Below are 22,721 nucleotides of genomic sequence, written 5' to 3'. Positions count from 1 at the left end.
GGCAACACAAAATAATTTCCTCTTCAGACAGAAGCTGCTGCAAGCAGCTAAAATATTAGCAGGGCAGAACATGACCACTAAATATACTGGTTTTCAGAGTTATTTTCGTGGTCAAGTATGGTCATATTGACATCTAAATCACAAGTTTAGACAATCACAATGTGTTTTAAGCTATTTGGACACAAACCATTTGATTTTTAGGGAACACAGCCAACAATAGGTGCTTCTATCTCTTTTAATAAGGATCCAGATTGTGGTTGGCTCAGTTCTGAATGTAAGGATGGTGTTTGGGCCACACATCGCAATGTTTTTTCTTCAAAATTTGACATTTGTTTAAAAACCGTCTGTAGAATTTGGCTGTGTAGCTATTTATATTATTATATTGTTTAGTTTTTCATCCAGTATGTCCTGCTGTGCTCATCATACATGTTTGATGATTTACGAAAGACAAACAAATACAGTATTTTAACCAACTTCAATGGATGTTTCAAGCCTTTGGCTCCCATTTCTTCCTCACCAAGGATTCTGTGCCTTATCTCTGGAGTCACAATGGCAGGACATTTATAGAATGTGGCCACAGTAATACATTGTCTCTTGTTAACAACTATTTCTCTGCTGTACTAAATATTTGTGCATATAAAAATAGTTGCAGGCTTGATATTACGCACACACTTGTAGATGTTCGCAGAAAGCATGTTTAACATATTTCCTGTGTTGTAGCCATGTCTTGGTTTTGAAATCTTTGAAATCTCTTCTCATGCTGTTTTGTTTTTACTTTGTCCCAGACCACAAATTTAAATTTGTGTACAATAGACCTCAAAGCTTTTCAAATCCCTCTGCATATGGTAGATATCGAACTTTATTGTGTCACATTTCATTTTGTGCTTGTGGAGACTCGGCCCACCATCCAGTCTCTCAATGAGCAAAATTACAGCTCATTACATTTATCTGTTTTTCACATTGTCACAAATGGTGTTACTCTTGAATACATATATGCAAACCCAAAGCATGGTATACACATTATGCAAATGATCTTAGCAAATGAAGCCCTGTGTATCAAACTGTGGATTCATTAATACCTAAACTCTTTAATATGACTGTGAATCTGATTTGAACATAAGTGTCAGGAATGGTGGTGAACAGGATTCAAACGCCAACTAGTCCGGGATGTAATTTGAAAATAAAGTTTATTTTAAGTCGCTCCAACGGGGCGGCAGTCCGTGGCGAGGGATCGGAGAAGCAGAGGCGGACGTCACGGAGACGGGATCTTCCCAGGAGGACAGAGTGGCGCACACCGGGACTGCACGGGAGAACAAACGGAGGTCAGAATACTGAGCTGCTTCCACACAAGAAGCGAACAACTTAAAACAATAATCTCGAGGGGCAGAGTCTAGGTACCGCAGAGTAAACGTAACGATCTTGCGATGAGTGCCTGGAATCCCGGTCCTTAAATACTGGCTTCCTCATCCGCTTCAGGTGTGCGTCCTGCTCCGTCTGCTCCGCCTACGCTCGCACACGCCCAAAAACAACAACACAACAGGAGACATCTGCGGGTTGTGACAATAAGATTTGCAAAATACTGACCCATTATATCTTTGGGAGTCTTTATTCTGCAAGTTCACCAGCAGGACTGTACAGTTTTAAAGACTGTGTTGAAGGGAACATGACGCCAATATGTTGGGTTTTGCCTGTGCGCTTAGCAGTTTGACTATTGATAATGATTAATAGTTCTCAAAGATAGTTATTAAATATTAAGCAAAAAAAGTAGTCTGATATGCATCAGATAGCTTGGAGGGCACCACCTATTTAACAGTTTCAAAAGATGTACTCGGCTATTTATTTTGAATTTCAATTAATAGTATAATGTAAAGCAATTACCAAAATAACAGTAAAGCGTGAAGAATTTTAGAGTTCTTGACACAGAAGTGGTCGGCATTTCAGTAATCTTTGTAAAAATGGTGGTTAAGTGGTAAAGCAAGACAGCCAACCCAGGTCTTGGCCATGGGTTCATAGAACACATTGAGGAAGGAAGCCAGTCTTTAGCATCTGCTTTCTGAGTTTCTGTGAATGCAATTAGCTTTGTAACATTTGGAGGCGTCAGATGGTTTCAATTACATGTTAGATGTTGACGTTGATGTGATTTGTGTAGGATTGGGAGTTAACCAGTTAGTAAAGTAAAGATAAACTTGCAAACCCTGTGTTTGCGTGAGGCTAAGGTTGCTAACTACTGCTAATATCACCAGGAGAACTAAATCACAAGTAATAGATTCAACACGTGAAAATTAAATGGTTCTATGCATGGCATATTTGTTTAACTAACAAATGCCCAGTCGTTACCACGTCCGTAGTGTATTTGAAGAAAGGGCTGGTTGTTGAGCTGGGGACCTCGTGGGTTTGCAGTTAGCGCCTTCGTTGATAACTCTGGTTGTGTTGCGTTGTGCAGAAGAACAAGATGAAGCTGAGTTGTGGTTCAGGAACAGTCCTTGCAACGTCTTGGTTGTCTCTTGCAGATCCAAGGAGCTGGTTGCTTGAGATCTGTGATGAAGCTTCGTGCTGCTGGAGGAAAAAGCAGAGATAGTTCTGTGAGCTGTGGCCTTTCTGAGTTTCGGTCCTGGGGGGAAAAACAGGGCTGCTTCTTCCCTGGTGGAAGTGAGGCCGGACGCTGGGTGCCTCAGTGGTGGAGCTCCAGGATATGAGGCCTTCTGGGGTCAGGCCTCCTCTATTAGCTGTTAGCCATTCTGTGCTAACAGGCTGTGCTGCTAGATGCAGCCTGCCTTCTAGGAGTCCAGGAAAGTAAGAGGTGAATGCAGCAGAAGAGTTTGGCAGTCCGTAGGAAGGGGTAGGTCCTCTGAGTGGGGGGTGGGTTGGTCAGTAATTCCTGGGTGACACAAATATACTTTTTTAAATCATTATAAAAGGAACAAACTTTTTCTGTGGTCCGGTGAAATCTCCAACAAGACTAATCTGAATTGTTTGCTGTATGGTGTGTGCGTAAACACTAATGTCTTTCACCACTCGTGATATGAAGGAAAGTCAGGCAAAAAACTTGCTTTCTGTATAATCCGATAGACGGGCTGCAGAGACATGCAGACATAAAGGCTGCTTCAGGGAACATAAACACATAAACATGAGTCGGTCACTAAATTAAATGTGCCAAATTAATTGTACCATTATCAAAATAGGGTAAAAATAAGTTTTTAGTTAGCGGGTGGCAGGTCCACCATTTATGGCACTTGATCCTAAAGACTTTGTTCAGCCTCTGGTGTCATTTCTGGAACATTGAAGGGATACATTTCGTGGAATTCAAGTTCTCAACGTAAAAACCTTTTCTCTTAATTATTCTGACCAGCTACTTCCTGACACAAGAATTATATTGTATTGGCTCGCCATAACTTTTTTGAGCACCTTCAGGGGAGCCACAATCTAACCACTTTGGTAGCTTTACAGGAATCATTGTGTTGCACAACAATTTTTTTGTTTTCATCATGAAGCGATCATTGTTCTTGACTTCATATGCCCAATAGAGGGTTTAACTCCAGCTGTGACTGAAGTGTATTGATAGAAGCCCTGAGGAGAACAGATTGAAAGCACAATAAACCCTCAACAAGACCGATTGACGTTGCAGCGCCATGAATCTGTCGCCTTGTCATCCAATCACAAAAGAATAGAGGAGAACCAGCAGATAGAAACCTGATTAAATCTTGTCAAAAGACCAAACAGAGCCGGTCATGTCATTTGCCTTTTTCAGCTCAAGTGACTCATTCTTCCATGGAATCAGTAACTTTTAAATCTTTTGAAACAGTCATCAATTTTTTTTCTCCTTATGCCTATTATGTGCCATCTTGAGTTCATCCATCTCTATTTGAATCCCGATCAATTCAGATGAAAAGCATTGTCATGCTCACACACCTGAATAGAAATCAGGCTAAATATCTGTGACATTGATTAAACCTACTGCTGCAGGTCTGCACTGTGCAATCAATGTGATAATGGATAATGATTTTGACTGTTGGTACAGGTTGTGAAAACATTCAATTGCTTTTTATTTCCCCTGGTGGATTTTTGTTTCACTCAACCATTATGAGAGAAATGTCTTTTAATTGGTCCTAAAATGTGATCCGAATGAAAAATACAGACAAATTACAGTGTGATTAACCCAAGATCACACTTGTGATGAAGGGACGAACATGAGATGGGACGAGATGATCGCAGGCATCCTAAAACACTGAAGTTGAGTTTTCTTTTGTTCTTTTGTTGATGAAAGTAAATTATACGCTAAATATTATAATGTGTTATTTCAAATGCTTGTGTTAATTTCATTGACAAAAACTCTGACAAAAATATTAGTCAATTAACCTTTTTTCATGGACGAATACTTACTAAAAACTGAACAAAAAGTAATACATGAAGATAAAGACTATGACAAATTATAATGGACACTTTAGTCAATGAATTGTAATGAGACAAACATGTTCGGGCAGGACTTACAGACCAGACAGATCCAACTAGAGCTGTTCCTATGGGACACGTTTTGAAGACAGCAATTAGAGAAAATGTTTTGAGAGTAGACTGTTCTCCGCGGAAGCAGCAGAGCCATTCTAAACTTTGCAGTTCGTGGGACGATTTCTCAACAATTTAGTTGTTTACATCATATTTACTTGTGTTGGAGTTACTACAGTTGCAGTCTTAGTTACACAGCTTTGGTTGATTTCAGTTTTCTGATGACAAAGGTAACCATGGGCCAAGTGTATAAAAGTAGTTTCCATAACAGACTGATGGATATTTCCATTGACTGGTTATTTTGGAGAAACATTTCGTCGACAAAGTCCACTGTGGATTTAGTCGACTAAAACTCTTGTGATTTGTAGACTACTGAAACTTGACTAAGACTAAAATGTTTCAGAAAGCTAAAGTATGACGAAATCTAAATGGTGTGTTATTCAGAAAACTAAAACTAAACCAGAGTTTGTTGTTAAAATGAACACTGCTCAGAAGTTTCCTTTGACTTCTGCTGCCTCGTCCCTTCTGGGTGTGCTGCACGGTTCATGTTCCATAGTGTTTAGATGCCCCAGGAGGATTCAGAACAAACCTCAGAGATAGACAGAGAAGACCCGAGACAATAGTTTGATCAGAGCCCAGGAGGACGAGGGAGCATAATTTGAGGGTACTTTTTTATTTGACATCGTGGCCTTGTCGTGGCGGAAAGGCTTGTGTGGTCTAGTGATCTTCAGAGCTATGCCATCTGGAGCACATGCTCCTTGTAGCGTCACTCCAGGCAGACGGGTCTGGCGCCAAGGCCCAAACACATCCACCACCTGTAGAGTGCAACATGAGGATGAGGTGCTTTACTCATGCAGTGTGAGGGAGCGGAGAGCCAAGTGGCAATGTGGACCCCTGCAACAGAAATTGGCTGTTGGAACGTGGAAGGTTCACCTCACTGAGGGGAAGGCCCGGAGCTGGTGTGGGAGGTTGAGAGGTACCAACGAGATATACTCTAGCTCACCTCCATGCACAACATTGTCTCTGGAACCATACTCTGTGATCATGGATGGTCTTATTCCTACTTGGGCTTTACACAGGGTGAGAGGCACTGGGTGGGTGTGGGGAGACTTACAAGCCCCCGGCTGGCGGCTGGAGGCTGACGAAATGTGATGATATCAAACAAGGCTGATGGATAAAAGACTGAGAATAAAGTAAAATATAGTTGACAAAAATAACACTATACAACACCAACAAAAGTAATTTGTTGCATGCAGCCATCAAAGATTCATATTGCTCTTGGATTCTAAAAAGTGGTGTTGACAAACAGGATTTTTCAGAAAAACAAATATAGAAACTATCAAAATCCATGATAGTGCAGATGTGAAAAAACACCTTTTGAAAAGAGAGATTTTGAAACACCAAAGTACAGGGCGAGCATCTTGTGTGTAGACCATGGGTTTGTGGGTGAATGTGTTCAGTTAGGCATGGTAGGGGGAGCATCATCATTTTGTATTCCTTTGTAATACCCAAGTTTATAAATGTGACTTTGGGGATGATTAGAAGATGGCTGTACGAAATTCGCTTGTTTTTTCGTAGATTTTTTTTCCCACTCAACTTTAGTTAACAGATTGCATTATTTTACTTGCCTCAGCATATCGAGTTCTATTGTTGTTCATGCATGTTCTTGATTGTAAAATAAAAGTAATGCATGTTCCATTTGATGTGACCCACATGTGAAACATGTCTTTACAATCAAACCCCTTGACACAATCATTTTGCCCTGAAATGTTCTGTCATCAATGAAAAATCAGCAGTTGAGACATTTGCTGGAATCCTACAGTTCAACACTGTCATTATAATCACTGGGAAATTGTGAAGAATCCACAAATAGGCATTCTTCAACATCTATTACTCTTGTCTTGTTATATGTGATGGCCGCCTTGCTAATGTTTATTGCTGGCTTCTGAAGCCTTTTCTCTCCGCTTTGTCTTCAGGGGCCGTGGTGGTTGCGTTCGTGGTCTGCTGGCTGCCCTATCACGCCCGTCGTCTCATGTTCTGCTACGTGCCCGACTGGTCTGAGTGAGTAACGAGGCTTCTGTCGTCTTAAACACTCCCACGCTGCATTAATTCATTTAATAGATTTGTGCTCGTTTGCGGCTGACCTGCAAACCACAACTAAAACTACTACTTGCTCAACCCTAACCTGAACCAAACCCAGAGTTTTGTCCATAAGAGACAATGTCACATCATGTGGAATGAAAACAGATCAGGTCCCAGTAACAGTGAAGAATACACGCACACACACACACACACACACACACACACACACACACACACACACACACACACACACACACACACACACACACACACACACACACTCCTTAACACGCACAGACAGACACACACACACACACACACACACACACACTCCTTAACACGCACACACACACACACACACACACACACACACACACACACACACACACACACACACACACACACACACACTCCTTAACACACACACACACACACGCACACACACACACACACACACACACACACACACACACACACACTCCTTAACACGCACAGACAGACACACACACACACACACACACACTCCTTAACACGCACACACACACACACACACACACACACACACACACACACACACACACACACACACACACACACTCCTTAACACGCACAGCCACACACACACACACACACACACACACACACACACACACACACACACACACACACACACACACACACACACACACACACACTAATGTTTCAAGAGCTCATCAGTCAAGGAGCTCGGACCAGGACAGTTACATCTTTTTGATTGATCTGCCTCCTTTTAGCATTGTCTTCATTTTTCTCTTGCTCTCTTCTCATTCACTCTGTCACTCTGCTAACCATTAGCCCCCCCCATGCTTCGTACTGCTCCCCTGATCAAATCAGACATGCCTTCAGTGAGTGGCCATTTGAAAAGTCTCGACCTGCTGCATGTGAAGGATCGATGTACCAGTTACTGAACATCATATGTCTGTATGAAGCAACTCCACAGAACAGTAGGCTTGGGTTACATCGCCGTATATAGTAAGATTGCCAAATATACAGCCTGGGCATACAAACAGCCTGCCAAACTGTGAAAATTACAAAAGAAAAAAGAATTGACGAAATTTACTAGAGTAGTAGTGACTGCTGTTTCGGATTTATTTGCTAGAGGCTGATTGTTTTAGGTAAGCATTGCAGACTGACACAGTAAGTAGAATTAGTACATATTGAAAGTGAATTTGCATGTCAATGACTGCAGAAATGAGTGATGACCAAATCAAGCTTCAATGAAGCTTCATGAACCACTGTCTTTACCTCCTGAAGCCACTAGATGGCACTGTCTGATCAACACATGTTTCATTGCCTTCATTGCCAGTCTTTCAGACTGGATCTGCAAACCAAGAGCGCCATCTGGTGGAGTCAGGAAATATAGAAAGTGGTTCATGAAGCTTTATTGGAGCTTCATTTGGTCATCACTCGCAGAAATCCAGTGTTTTGAGAGGCTTGTTTTGAGACACTGCTGCTGATCTTTCTGTAGATTTAAACAGCCTGACCTTAACGTCAAAATAACACAAGCGCTGTAAATAAAGCAAATGCAGTTTTTAACATGTCCGTGGAGTTTTGCCATTAAAGATTACACAATATAGTTGCGGGGATTCCCGAGGTCAGCGTGATGTGCTTTGTGTACAACCTGTTCATCTTCTTGCACTGGGATGTCTGTGCTTTGAGCTGATCGCTTATGTGGTTACTGTCAAGAATTGAGAAGTATCTTAATCTAGACAAATGTATATAGTGCTGTATGTGAGCCATTGTGTTGTTGTCGTGTTTGTCGTTTGTTTGAAAATACAATAAAAATATTATTAAAAAAAAAAAAGATTACACAATATTGTACCCAGTTTCTCTCTAAATTTGAACTTTTATCAACAACAAAAACAATATTGAATTGAACTAATGTGCTTGTGATTCTTGATAGAAAACCTTGTGCACAGTTTACTGCTCCGACCCACTTGAGGTCCAGTTGGGCTTTATATGGCCGCAGAACAAAGATGAGTTTCATGCCGATGCTCTAAAGAACAAAGAAAAAAATTCACCAGGTCAATTACAACTGTGGATTTTTCCGTCCTCGGAGCCCACCCGGCTTGTCTCTAACAAACACTGGATGACATTTCTGACCTTTGACTTGATAGTGAAGCCAAATATGGGTCGGAACAAAGTTACTCATCACTTAACAAAAGTAGGATTCTTTAAACAAAAACAAAAAAAAACAAGCAGTGTGCTGTTTCACGGTTGTGCTTCAGTTTGTGTGAGGGTCCAAAGACAACCCAAAAGCTCACTCTCACAAATTTGCAGGTTTTATTAAATAGTCAGATCAAACAGATTTACAATCGCCAGAGGCAGTCCAAGTCCAGGCAGGGGTCGGTACACGGCAAAATCCCAAAAAAAGCGGAGAGGTCTAAAAGGCAAAACAGGATCCAATGGGCTGGGGGCGTGAAGCCAGCGACAATGACGATCGAGCACAGAGGCGTGAAGGAGCAGGTTGAAATACATGAGGGAAGACACAGGTGAGACAAATCAGGCTGATTGCACAAGCACACACAGAGGAGGAGGACACAGGAAGGTCAACTGACAGAGACACAGACAGACGGAAGTGAACACAGGGGAAGAGACATGGACACAGACACAGACCCTTACAGTTTGGATAAACTGTGTGAGGCAGTGCCTCGCCCCCCCATGACCTCTGGACCTGAAGGGGGTTTGCAGACCTCATGTTCGGAACAGTGTTTTACACTAATAATTAAAAAAAGCAGAACATTTCTGAATAACACAGAGGCTGAAAGACTCTGGTTTGTTAACACAGACAGTCTGGACTGGTCCTGGACCCTGGTTTTGTGTTTCTTCTCCTCGTTCTTCCTGGTTTGTCCTCATAGTGTCTTTTTCTTATGTCGTTGCCATTATTGGCTTATGGTGTGTTTTCTGGAGCAGTTTTATTCCGTTCATGCCCCCCCCGTGTTCTCGTTGATTACTTCCTGAGCGGTTCGACCTGAGCCTCGTCTGGTCAGCCTCCCGCTGCATTCAGAACTTCTCAGTTTGTCTTTCCGTCTCCGTTTGTCCCTCTGGCTTCAACGTCTCCTGTGTAACTTCAGATTGTGCTCCTGCCGAGTCACGCCACGGTGTCTTCTCAGTTTCCTGCCTGCTTCCATTTATAGTTTTGGTTCAATCAGATTGTTTTTGTTGGATTTCTCTTCTCTTTTTTTTTTTTTTTTTTTAAAACAGAGTTTGATCCTGACCTGCCCGTCCTCCCACAGTGACAACTAAAGCTGTTAAAGCGTGCTCTCTGAAAATTCTCAACCACTGAGTTAGGAAATATTACCTGTCAATATTATTGAGTTTTATTGAATTTCAATATTACTTTTTCTAATAAAAATTTTAACTGCTGATTTTACAATGTAAAATCAAAAAGCATTGAAAAATAATATCATGTAAAAATATTGTAAAATTGGCACTTAGTCAAAACAATATATACAATATTTACATTGTAAACTGACTGCAAATAAATAAATAAATAAATAAATAATAGACGTGTTGGTTTCTCAATGTATGATTACATTTTCTGAGTTTAAATTTCTCGACTTCCACAGACTTGAATCACAAGATGAAGCACATTTTCCTGGTACTGATTCTTTAAAAGATCATTTTTAGTTCTCAAAGTTAGTTTACTGGTCACTGTCTACAGTCACTTTGACTATACCTTAATCCCCGATGAGGAACACGCTGAACAGACACTGAAGGCCTCTCAGTTAAGACACTCCCTCCAGTAGTTGAAACTTTTTCTTGTGGTTATTGAATATAAGGAAAATTAACTTTATGGCCACTTGTATGAAACAAACGTAATTTTGTGGAAGTCTCAGAAATTGACAGAGATCACAATTCAAGTGAAAAATTACTGTCCTTAGTGTTGGATAAGTCTATTCATGTAATTGAAGTAAATCTGCTGTTTTTCAGAGATCTCAGTCACATCCTGATTCTGGTAGTCAACCATGGATTACTGACCGATTACAAACAGTAATTCATCAAAAACATCTTAATGATCAGTAACCTGATGAGCCACCATGTATCCTCCATAATCTGGATATTTTCCCTTCTCATAAGAAACAGATTATTAAACTAATGATGATGAAGAAGCAACTCTTACCCATCACAGTTGATGACGGTAAAATTAATGTTTCTGTCAGGAAGAGTCACTTTCGGAGTAATGAGACATTCTTTCTGCACCAAACAGCTTTAGATAAGGCTCATGCTAAACGTGGGCTCATAGGGAGACAGCAGCTCTGCAATTCACCAATATAAACTTCTTTTAAAAAATAAAAGTACTTAGAGCCTAATTGTTACAAGAAAAATGACTATTTATTTACTTCACAAAGAATTTTGAAAAGATGCCGACTCGATGGTATCTGTATTTACTGGGGATCAATCACTACCAGTCGAGTTAAATGTTCCTGAGCAGGTGAAAGCAGTGGAAGAAACTCATTTGTATGTGCAATGGACCAGAAATACAGACTTAAAGCGCGATGTAGAGAAAGTTTTGGAGCTTTGTTGTTTTTCAGTCACATTTCTTTCAGACTTGTCTCGTAACGAGCACCTGGACTTCTTCCATTATGTTCCCCTGAATGGCAGTCTGTCACCTTATCTCATCTTTCCCACGACACAGACAAATAACTATTTGTACTTCTTCATGATATGTTTTTCACGTGTCCATGCATAAGTATTCACCCAGCGACTTTATACTTTTATTCCCGACATTTCAACATCCTGTTTAATGGTGCTATGCATCCAGTCGTTATGAAGTTATTTATCTTTAGGAGTCTCAGCATTCCCGACAGCAACAGGTCGGTGTTCAGAGCTTGAAATTGTTGTTTACTGACTTCACGCCAAATGTGAATCATTAAAAAATAGGCAATGAAACTCCAGCCGATGACTCATTCAACTCTCCATAGTGACAATTCAGTTCAATTCAGTTCAATAAGTAATAAGATAAGGCTAAAACTGGACTTTATTTTTATTTATTTTTTATATATTACAGTTTTGATCCTCAGTGCTTTGAATAAATGGTAATATAATGCACTAAAACTAACGAGGACAAGTTAAAAGCTATAATATAAACAATAATGTAAAAAAAAGGGGAACATTTAAACCAATAAATGGTTGTTTATTGTTCTAGTTTTGGTCATGTTATCACTCCTAAATAATTTTCACCCAAAAGCGGAATATCACAAACGTTTTGTGAGTAGTTTATGATATATGGTGTGAATTCATTGCTGCCTGCTCACGTCTCCTGCATTGTGTGTGACCATGAAGGTCAATGAACATGTAGAAATATTTCAAGAAGGTTTTTCATTCATCACAATCTGATTTGTGATGAATGTCCTGGAACGACTCAGAAGTTGAGGTGACGAGAGCTCGCTTCATTTGAAGCTCTGGTCGAGGAGCAGGTGGAGCAAGGGACGCAAAATTTAAAACTTACAAAGAAATGTAGCGGAAACAGGAACACAGAGAGGACAGAAGCAACTGGGGCACAAACAACCCAACAAGACGAACCATCATCGCCACATCAGGCCAGGGAGCAGCAATCAGACACGAGGAGGAGAAGTCAAGGAGCATGAAATGAGACACAGTGTGAGAACCTGAAAATAAAATGTTAAGAGGTGAGATGAAAACAAGCACCATGACACAAACACTGAAGTCGAAGATGTGTCAGCCTGTGGATTGTGTGATTTGTCTTTCATATTAGAAATAGTGTCATTTTGAAGGTACGCAGCATGAACACAGTGCAGAGAAATGATTTATTGCAGTTCACTTGGTCTTTTGCAATACGTTTGTTTGACTTCCAGTCAGAGCCGGTCTACTGGATGTATCTATATTGTTCTATGGCTTAATAAATAAGCCAAGTTAAGATAAACTGAGTGCTATGAACTAATTTGACCAATAACGGGACGTCACTCAGGAATTCAGAGCTTTTGAGGCAAATGAAAAGCAGAATTAGCTGAGGTGGAAATCAATCCTTGGGTACATTACAACTGACAAGTCTCCCACATTGAAAGGGCAGGTCTTCTCAGTCCTTTGGGCCTCCTAAAACTCACTTTGAAATCTTTAATGCTCCTTGTTACATTGACAACAAATCCAATATTTGTCGAAACAGAGTTCCTGCAGTTTTTCCTTAAAAGAGAACGTCTTCAAACTAATGCTTTATGCTTACAGTATTGTCATTGCCCTTTGATATTCCCACAGAGAATATATTATTGACAGGTAAGGACTCTTATTTCTTTCTCGTGCTCCAGTTGCCGCAGACATCGCAGGATTCAGGACGAGTGTCATAACAACCGCATTAGTGGCCTCTTCCCTTCTCTGCAGCAGGAAAGGAAAGCTTTTCTCCCATTTCCCATGGAAAAGGCTGTTTTTCAAAAAGAAAAAAAAAGTTCAACATCAGGAAGCCCTGCTTTTCTAAAGTTACTCAGTCACAGAGGAGCGACAGGATATCCAGAGAAAGAAACGTACAGCGATACACAATGTACCAGTATAGTCGGAAAATAGAGTGAAAGTGTAAATAAAGGATTCAGGTCATCCGAGACGTGAACCTGCACAGAGCAGGTATGTTTATTCCACCTTTACATGCCTGGTGGAGATCTGCGCTAACCTTACAAGGAGGAGCTGTCTGGGCTGTTGCAGGTCGGCCATTAGTAAAAAGTAATCGAACTTCTTCAACAGAAGTAATTGTTTGGTGGGGTCAGTAAAGTTTCATTCTATAGATTCAAAAATGTGTTTCCCAAATAGAATATATACATATATAAGGACTAAATGGATTGAGGTCCAGTATAAACAATTGTTTTTATGTAAACAGTTGTTGTACGTAAATGAAATGCATGTTGATAAGGCTACCAATGTAGGAAAATCTGAATTAAGAAAGCTAAGCAAACGTTTACTCAACGTTGATGTCAGCCTCCATTTCACAGACAGAATTTCCAGAGCTCACAGCCCTAAAAGGTCATGTCCAATATTGTCCTTGCTGTCCGTTTCAATCTGATCCTCATTGGTCTGTAATTAATACCCAGTATGCAGACAGACACACGTCAGTGAGCTACTTCGCGCCGCATTGACCCCTCGTCCAGTGCCGGAGCAGAGCAGGTCGATACAACAGATTGGAGTCAGTGAGACGACACTCAGCAGCTTCATGCTACAAACATGTCGATAGATTCTGATTTCTAACCTTCTGGCTTTCCCTTCGTCTCCATCAGTGGCTTGTGAGAAGTCGCTGTGCAACCTTATTCGTTGTTCACTCCTCTTTGCCTTGCCCGTGGACACAAAGAAACACAACACCACAAAATGATCCCACTGTGCATTCCCCTGGAAATCCTGCGCTGCTCCAGCTGTGCAGCAGCAACACTGAAATGTCCTTTATGTCACAAAGAAGTGAGTGTAATTTGCTTTGTTTGATTCTTCCGAAAAATATGTTAGTGTTGCACTGTGGTGGAGCAGATGGCACTTTTGTCTCACAGCAAGATGTTCCCTGTTTGACTTGAAGGAATTCTTTCTATAAGTGTCTTGGGTTCCTTTGTGGTTCCTGTCACCATCCTGTGACAGACATGTTTAATGGTTGATTGGTGGGGCTATATGAACCGTCCTGTACGGTGGCCGACAAGAGCAAACGCGCTACAATACAGAAACGCACTTCAAAAAAGAAACGCGCGACGAGAGAGAGACTCCAGACAACTTGGTGGCAGAGCTGAGTTTCAATACCAGAGACAGACGACAAGGAGTGAATGAATGATAAAGTTGTCATTGGCATATCTCTTTCTGAGCCATGACCACGTCCATATTCTCCTCCTTCTCCTACTAGAATTTCTCTCCAGACACATAAATGCCACAATGATGAGGCTCCATCCATGTTTATGTTTATTTTTATGTGTTATTCTTGTGCAATCATGTTGACCAACATCGTCTTGGGCTGCGATTCAGCTTTCATTTTCTTTGTGTGATCTGCACACAGCAAACTTTATGTCATGACCTAAAGTCCACTTCGTCTATATACTCCGGGCTCCCCCTTCATCTCCTGCCTCTCTTTATTTAATCTGTATATCTCTGGCACTCTCCTCCTCTCCTGCTGTGCAGCTTAATCTCCCACTTCCTTCTCCTCTCAGAGTCCGTACAGTCAGGAAACATGTTTTAAACCTCCCTGCTGTGCTGCACAGTGAAATATAAATTCTGTCCGAACCCATTAAAATGTTCTCAAGTCTTTACCTCATATTGCACATCATTTAAAAGTCATTGTTCAGTTGTTTGAAGGTTAGATACATTCTAACAGATACAAATCTCTGAATGGTGATTGGACAATCAGTGTTAGTAAGTGTTACCTGGCTGGAGGCTCTGATTGGGGGCTGATAAAGAAGCCGTCACTACAATCTGGAAAATATCCATCCATCCACCCATTGTCTGCCACTTATCCAGGCCGGGGCTCGGAGGCAGCAGTCCAAGCAGAGTTGTCCAGACTTCCCTCGCGCCAGCCACTTCCTCCAGCTCTTCTGGTGGAACCCCAAGGCGTTCCCAGGCCGGGTGAGAGACATAGTCCCTCCAGCGTGTCCGAGGTCTGGAGGGACATGCCCGGAACACCTCCCTAGGGAGGCGTCCGGGGGGCATCCGAAACAGATGCCCGAGCCACCTCAGCTGGCTCCTCTGGATGTGGAGGAGCAGCGGCTCTACTCCGAGCTCCTCCCTGGTGACTGAGCTCCTCACCCTATCTCTAAGGGTGACTGAGCTCCTCCCCCTATCTCTAAGGGTGACTGAGCTCCTCACCCTATCTCTAAGGGTGACTGAGCTCCTCCCCCTATCTCTAAGGGTGACTGAGCTCCTCCCCCTATCTCTAAGGGTGCGCCCAGCCACCCTACGGAGGAAGCTCGTTTCAGTCGCTTGTATCCGGGATCGCGTTCTTCCGGTCATGACCCATAGTTCATGACCATAGGTGAGGGTAGGAACGAAGATCGACCGGTAAATCGAGAGCTTCACTTTTTGGCTCAGCTCCTTCTTCACCACGACGGACCGATACAACGCCTGCATAACAGCAGATGCCGCACCGATCCGCCTGTCGATCTCACGCTCCAGCTTTCCCCCACTCGGGAACAAGACCCCAAGATACTTGAACTCCTCCAGTTGGGACAAGGGCACTCCACCGACCTGGAGGGGGCAAGACACCTTTTTCCGGTCGAGAACAATGGCCTCGGATTTAGAGGTGCTGATCTTCATCCCAGCTGCTTCACACTCGGCTGCGAACCGTTTGATGGAGCCAACAGAACCACATCATCTGCAAATAGCAGAGATGAGATCCTGTGGTCCCCAAACCGGACCCCCTCCGGCCCCCGGCTGCGCCTAGAGATTCTGTCCATGTAGGTAATGAACAGAACCTGGGACAAAGGACACCCCTGCCGGAGGCCAACGTGCACTGGGAACAGGTCCGACTTACTGCCGGCAATGCGAACAAGACTCCTGCTCCGGGAATACAAGGACCCAACAGCCCTTAACAAAGGGCCCCGGACTCCATACTCCCGGAGCACCCCCCACAGGACGTCTTGAGGGACGCAGTTGAACGCCTTCTCCAGATCCACAAAACACATGTGGACTGGTTGGGCGAACTCTCATGAACCCTCGAACACCTGGTGGAGGGTATAGAATCTGGAAAATACTTTTTCAAAAACTCTCCTGGTTTCCAGCCTTGCTGTCATCACACCAACAAGTCATTTAGTTTACAAAATGCTTACAAGGCTTCAGCAAGTCTGTCGGGCTTCTCTGCCCTTTGAAATCAAGAAAAGCAGCTTCTAAGTGTCTAGCTGCAGAGAGGAATCCTCCTTGTTTTAAGTCAGCAGACAAACACAGATCAATCTAAGCTCAGCCTTGTAAGCTACCCAGATGACCACGATCCTAAAGCAACATTTTTCCAACACCTGGATTCATGTCCATTTCTGTGCTTCCAGTAAGGTTCTGTTTCAGCAGGGCGAGCTTGTGATGGGGTTTGTCGCATAGAAAAACCCCAAGATTGTGGTTCTTGAAGCTGTCTTTCTTCTTCATTTGGTGGTAGGAATAGTATGGACTAGGTAGAACCAGCAGATAGTGGTAATGCAACTTTAGGGGTGCCAACTGCAGTTAAACCCAAATGAAGAAGAAATTCAACTCCTTTTCCAACCTTTTTTGCTTTTACTTATCAGTAATGATGCTTAGAGAAAGACATCACTGAAGGTTGAAACTAAATATTAAATCAAAATCATTTTTAGAGCTGAATTTATCTTGACATTATAAAATAACAATAGAAAATAAATGTTACAATCTTGCATAACAATTGCTTTTATTGCATATTGATCGTCAAAACTTCTACAGGCATTATCTATAAACAACCATCGTTTCTCACTTTGAAAGACACTAATGAGAGTGTAAGAAAATGCCAGTCGGTATGTTCAGATAAACAAATCCTAACTGGTACAACCTGCTAGGAGATGGTGTACGTGTAGGAAGTAACAATAACCAGGTGGACTTGACTGGAGTGGGGGGGGTTATTGGTAATCCTAAAGTTTACAATACTAATACAAGTACAAAGGAGGGCCAAACAGGTCCTGCCAAACAAAAAGGAATACAGGGGGGCAGTACCTCAATGCTAATGATACAAAGACTGATTAAATAAAACAAAAAGGAAGCTTCTCTTCTAGAAAGCCATTAACTAAAGTTTAAAACAACAGTTTGCCGAACACAAAACAAAAATGCCAAATTAACTCTAAACTAAATAACTTGTGCTTTCACTAAGCTACTTGACAAAGTTGTCTAAGATTTAACCAGAAATCAAAACTAATCTAAACACACATCAAATGTCGTGTTTCCACCGCAAAGCTTTCCACTGCAGAAAGTAGGTTCAAAAGTAGGCGGGGCTTAGAGCTATGCAGATATTTGACGTTAAAACAGTCGTCTCAGCCAGGCGGCAGATCTGGGGCCTCATTTATAAAACTGTGCGTAGGATTGACGTCAAAATTGGCGTACGCACGAAACGCAGAAAGTGCTTACGCACAAAAATATCCATATTTGCCTCTAAATATTCAGAGGAACGCCTCTCATGAATATTGATTCATGACTGAAAGCATGCCGAAAGCAGAAAGAAAAGCCAAGAAACGCAATTTGACCCAGTGTGAGGTGGAAGTTCTGGTCGGGGAGGTGGAGAAGAGGAAGGCGATATTATTTGGTGGACACAGTGTTGGGGTCACCAATGCCAAAAAGGCTCTAGAGTGGCAGCATGTGGCGGATGGTGTCAATGCTGTGGCCTCAGAAGGTCGGAGTGTGGCTGAGGTGAAAAAAAAGTGGTCCGACATCAAAGTAGACACAAAAAAGCGCCTGGCGTCACACAGGCAGAGCGTCTGTGCCCCGGGCCGGGGGACGGGCCACCCGGAGCTCACCCCACTGGAGGAAACACTGGCGGGGGTCATCGGGGAATCCCTCCTGAGTGGAGTGGTGACGGAGGTGGAGGGGGACACCGCCACCTGCCCTTCAGGAGCCCGATGGTGCGCTCCACAATACTGCGCGCCTGGCTGTGGCGCAGATTCTAGGTCCTCTCCTCTGCGCCTTGTGGGTGAGGAAAAGGGGTGAGCAGCCACCGCTGGAGGGTTAGGGTTCTCCACTGTCGCCTGCAAGGTCGCTGAACGGGTTAAACACTCCTACAACATTGCAAGTCTCAGGATTTCCACATGAATTCTCCGTACCTAGAAGCCACCCATCACGTACAGCCTCCAGTCTGCGCCCAACACTGCTATATGGGCTATATGATGTAGGATATTACACTGCATTCATATCAGTGTAAACATCATTTGCCCTACTGTTGTCTTACTATTGTCTTAATCATATGTTTCCCGTGTGCACTCCAGGGAGTATGTTTGTTTATTCATTGTAGAAATTACATTTTTTACTATCCACTTCTTGCAAATACACTGTCCATATATGAGAGGTCATATAACTATTTATTTTACACGATCGGTTTCACACAGTTTCTCCTGTTTCTTTCTTCTGCCATCAGTGGCGCAGTTTGTCCTTCCCCCAGTTATGTGCGTACGCATGGGTCAGAGTTGGCGTGGAGGACCGCACATTTTCCCGTCAAGTTCTCTTTTTATAAATCCCACGGTTTGCGTAGAGAGTGGCGTACGCATTCTTTTGTTTATATCGCAACGTTTATAAATGAGGCCCCTGGACATTATGAATCTTCTGTTGTTGTTGTTGTTTACATCTTCTGCTTTGCACTAGTTTCGTTAACTTTTTTGCAGCCACAGAGCTGCAGCTGCAACTTCCGTGTTGGTCCCAAGAGAGGGAACCGCTCCAGTGACTTGCCGAGCACGCCCCGGCTGGCCACGGCACAGAGCCGCACCAGGACACGGGTTGCCCTTTGCTTTCTGCTCAAACGCTGGAGCAGCCACACCGGCGTTGATCGCGCACCGGAAGCTCCGCACCGGAACACGGAGGCTCCAAACGTCTCTTTGCATCGCGTTTGGACAGAAACTTTGGACGAGATGCAAAGACAGACCTGGCACGGCGCACGGACGCGATGCTGCGAACAGAAAGCTCGGACGTGATGCAAAGTCCCGAGCACCAGTCTCCCCCCACGTCCGCTCTTTCACGACCAACATGAAAGTTGAGCAGCAAAGAAAACAAAAAAAAACAGTGCAAAGCTAACCACGCTAACAGCAGAGGATTCATCCAGCCGACATATTAAAATATTGAGGGTGTAGTAAATCACTGACCAATCAGCAGACGACTCCTCAAACTGAGACCCGTTCCATGGTCCTGGTACCCCGACAGAGGGGGAGAGAAAAAACGCCTTTGGAGCGGATGTTTCTGGAAAATCACAAATTCTTGCGGTAGAAACCCGAACCGTAACGGACTATACCGGTCCATAACAGCACTTTTTGATGCAACATATTAACACACACAGAGGTGGAGGTGAGGCAGCACAGCCTGTAGGGCTTTAACAGTAACCATACAGTTTGAACAACTTCAGTCACTAACCTATTGGATGTCAACAGAGATGCAGAGTGCTTTATATTACAACCCACCATCAGGGAAAGAGATTCAGTTCATTTTTTGTATTCATTTGCATTTTGAGACTTAACGGCTGATGAATTTACTTTCATGTTTATGCCTTTTTCATTACAATGAAATCTGTTGATGATAAGAAGTTTAAAGTGGCACAATCTTGAAAATTTGTTTTTTTAATATTAGAGCTGCCACGACTAGTTGACTAGTCACAATTATGTCAACTATTAAAATCATCGACAACTAATTTAATAGTCAATGCTTGTTTTGTTTTTTTTTGTTTTTTTATCTTTGTTTTTCTCTCAAAACTGCAGCGGCACCTTCCAAGGCCGCGTCTGCCTTTCTGTCCCTGACACACATGCAGTAGTGGTAATCGGGGTCAGCTGTGATGTCACCTGAAGTTACACCAGACCAGGCTACCCGGCGGCAACGGAGCTCAAAAGTGTTGGAGCCATCCATCCATCCATCCATTGGCTACCGCTTTATCCGGGGCCGGGTCGCGGAGGCAGCAGTCCAAGCAGAGTTGTCCAGACTTCCCTCGCCCCAGACACTTCCTCCAGCTCCTCCGGTGGCACCCCAAGGCGTTCCCAGGCCAGCCGAGAGACATAGTCCCTCCAGCGTGTCCTGGGTCTGCCCCGAGGCCTCCTACTGGAGGGACATGCCCGGAACACCTCCCTGGGGAGGCGTCCGGGGGGCATCCGAAATAGATGCCCGAGCCACCTCAGCTGGCTCCTCTCGATGTGGAGGAGCAGCGGCTCTACTCCGAGCTCCTCCCTGGTGACTGAGCTCCTCACCCTATCTCTAAGGGTGCGCCCAGCCACCCTACGGGGGGCTGGCAAGTGTTGGAGCATTTTATGAAAACAAAAGAGAAATGTGTGCAATGCAATATCTGCAAGACAGAACTTGCCATCCATGGCAGCACAACTGTGATGCATGAGCACCTGAAAAGGAAGCACGTTGTGGCTTATGACAAAGATGAAAAGGGACCGTCGTCTCAGCAAGCTAACTGGCTAGTTAGCTGCTAATATTAGCGTAACCAGAGAGCTAACTTACTACTTATATCATATAGCTGTAAACATTAAAATTAGCTATGACGATTTCATTCATTAGCCGCCCTTCAAACACATATTTCATGCTTTTTCTGTCACGTTACAACAGTGATGTGTTTCAATAGGAAATGTGGTAACGCTAATGTTTGCTAACGTTATGTTTCAGTGCTAAAAAAGTATGTTCTGATGTGTGGACCAGTCATGTATCCCTGCAACCTCCACCCCATCGGAGCGGATTTTTTCTGCAGTAGGGAACATCTGCTTTCAAAAGAGAGCAAGCCTTTTTCCAAGACATGTAGAAATGCTAATTTTCCTGGCTCTGAACAAGAGCCTTGTGCAGTTTTTGATTCTATAGCGTAAGAGTGTAGTAAAGTTGAATACAGTTGTGAGCACTGAGCACAAAATGCACTTTTGTTATATTGGAGTCACTGAGACCAACATTTTAATCATTCCTTAGTTACAGGTGCCTACCTCATTGTTGCTATGTTTGATACCAAAGACAAATTAAGGAAAGAAAAACAACCTAAACAATAAACCTGAAGTTTTTTTTTTATAATTATATTTGTGTTGTTTAGGCAAGTGCCTTTTCCTTATTCTACTCAGCTGTTTGCACTTTATTCTACAAAGTTAAAGAAGTGTTTATTGCTACAAGCATACTTCATTAGCGGTTTAATGAACTATCATCTTAATTGTCTTTATTTTTAGTTAGCATATACCTTAAACACTTCAAGCTGAAAACCAATGATGGTTATATAAGAGCAGCTTCATGCTGGTGCGATAAGCTCTATGTTTTACATTCAATTTACGTATGATCCGATTCGTCGACTATTGGAAAAAATAATCAGTGATTAGTCGACTTTCAAAATAATCGTTTGTGGCAGCCCTCTTTAATATACGTCTCCTCTGCTTGGTGTCTATTTGCAGCAGTCTATTTGACTTCTACCACTACTTCTACATGCTGACCAACATCCTGTTCTACGTCAGCTCGGCCATCAACCCCATCCTCTACAACCTGGTATCCGCGACCTACCGCCAAATCTTCTTCTCCACGCTGCGCTACCTCTACCCGTGCCGCCAAACGCCTCGGAGGCGACAGCGCCACTTCACCCGCCACTCCATCAGCATCTCCAGCAACCACACCACGGCCACCAACATCATCAAAGAGACGGCGTACTGATGGAGCCTCAGCTAAAAAGGCATTTCTCACAATTGACCATCAAACCGATTTGAGATCATTGGTTGAACTTCATCAATGGAACTTCCTTCACTCGTCGGACTCAGAGATCACACATTTCATTGTGTGTTGCTTCTGTGTCATGTTTGAATCCAACAAAAAAAAGACATTTGTGTAAATTGTCAGAAAAGACAGGGCGCGATTGATTACATGCATTTCAGCTTAATTAATAGGAATTGCAACATATCAAACGTCAAAGCAGAATTTCATTTCATTGTTTGGGAAACATACACGCCTATTCTGAACTTTATACTCTCATATATCTCAAATTATGTGATGTATTATTTGTCTTACAACATCTGCATGTTCTCAGTGTGCAGTACTAATGTCTTTCAATCATAAGGTTGCAGGTTAAAACACCTATCTCCCCCTCTATATATGTTGAACTGCCCTTCAGCAGGACATAACCCTAAATCACCTTGGGACTAAAGTAGTGAAAAAATACTCTTTTGGGTTTTTTGGTTTTTTGCGGGGGGGGGGGGGGGGGGGGTGGGGGGGGGGTTGTCTCACAAGAAAGATCCCTGGTCTAATCGTCTTGCTGCCATGTTCAATAAAATTTAATTACCGTAGCTTTAGTGGCCATTGGCAGTCTTACCTCACAATGGGAATACTCAGGTGTCACGATGGGCTGTAGCATGTCTGTAAGGTTGCATGTTCCCTCCTGTGCTTCTTTGGGTTTCCTCAAGGTACTCTGGCTTCAGCCTACAGTCCAAAAATATTATTGTGTGTGGAGTTGCTGACTCCAGATTTACTCTCACTGTGAATGAGAGGGTGAAAGGAACATG

At 42.9% G+C, this 22,721-nt stretch overlaps 1 protein-coding gene across 1 annotated transcript in view; it reads left to right on the top strand.

Moving 5' to 3' along the window:
- ntsr1 (neurotensin receptor 1 (high affinity)) overlaps nucleotides 1-21,879 on the top strand; it is a gene marked incomplete at both ends in the record, with an annotated part of 66,640 nt that extends 44,761 nt beyond the window's left edge. The window contains 2 exons of the mRNA XM_080497321.1: nucleotides 6,477-6,561; nucleotides 21,627-21,879. Of these exons, the coding sequence (XP_080353447.1) occupies nucleotides 6,477-6,561; nucleotides 21,627-21,879 (338 nt within the window). The remainder of the gene's footprint in view (nucleotides 1-6,476; nucleotides 6,562-21,626) is intronic.
- Between the last annotated feature and the right edge of the window lie 842 nt (nucleotides 21,880-22,721).

Source organism: Blennius ocellaris, assembly GCF_963422515.1.
Source record: "Blennius ocellaris genome assembly, chromosome: 5".
Lineage (NCBI taxonomy): Eukaryota > Metazoa > Chordata > Actinopteri > Blenniiformes > Blenniidae > Blennius > Blennius ocellaris.
This window is presented reverse-complemented; position numbering and strand designations above follow the sequence as displayed.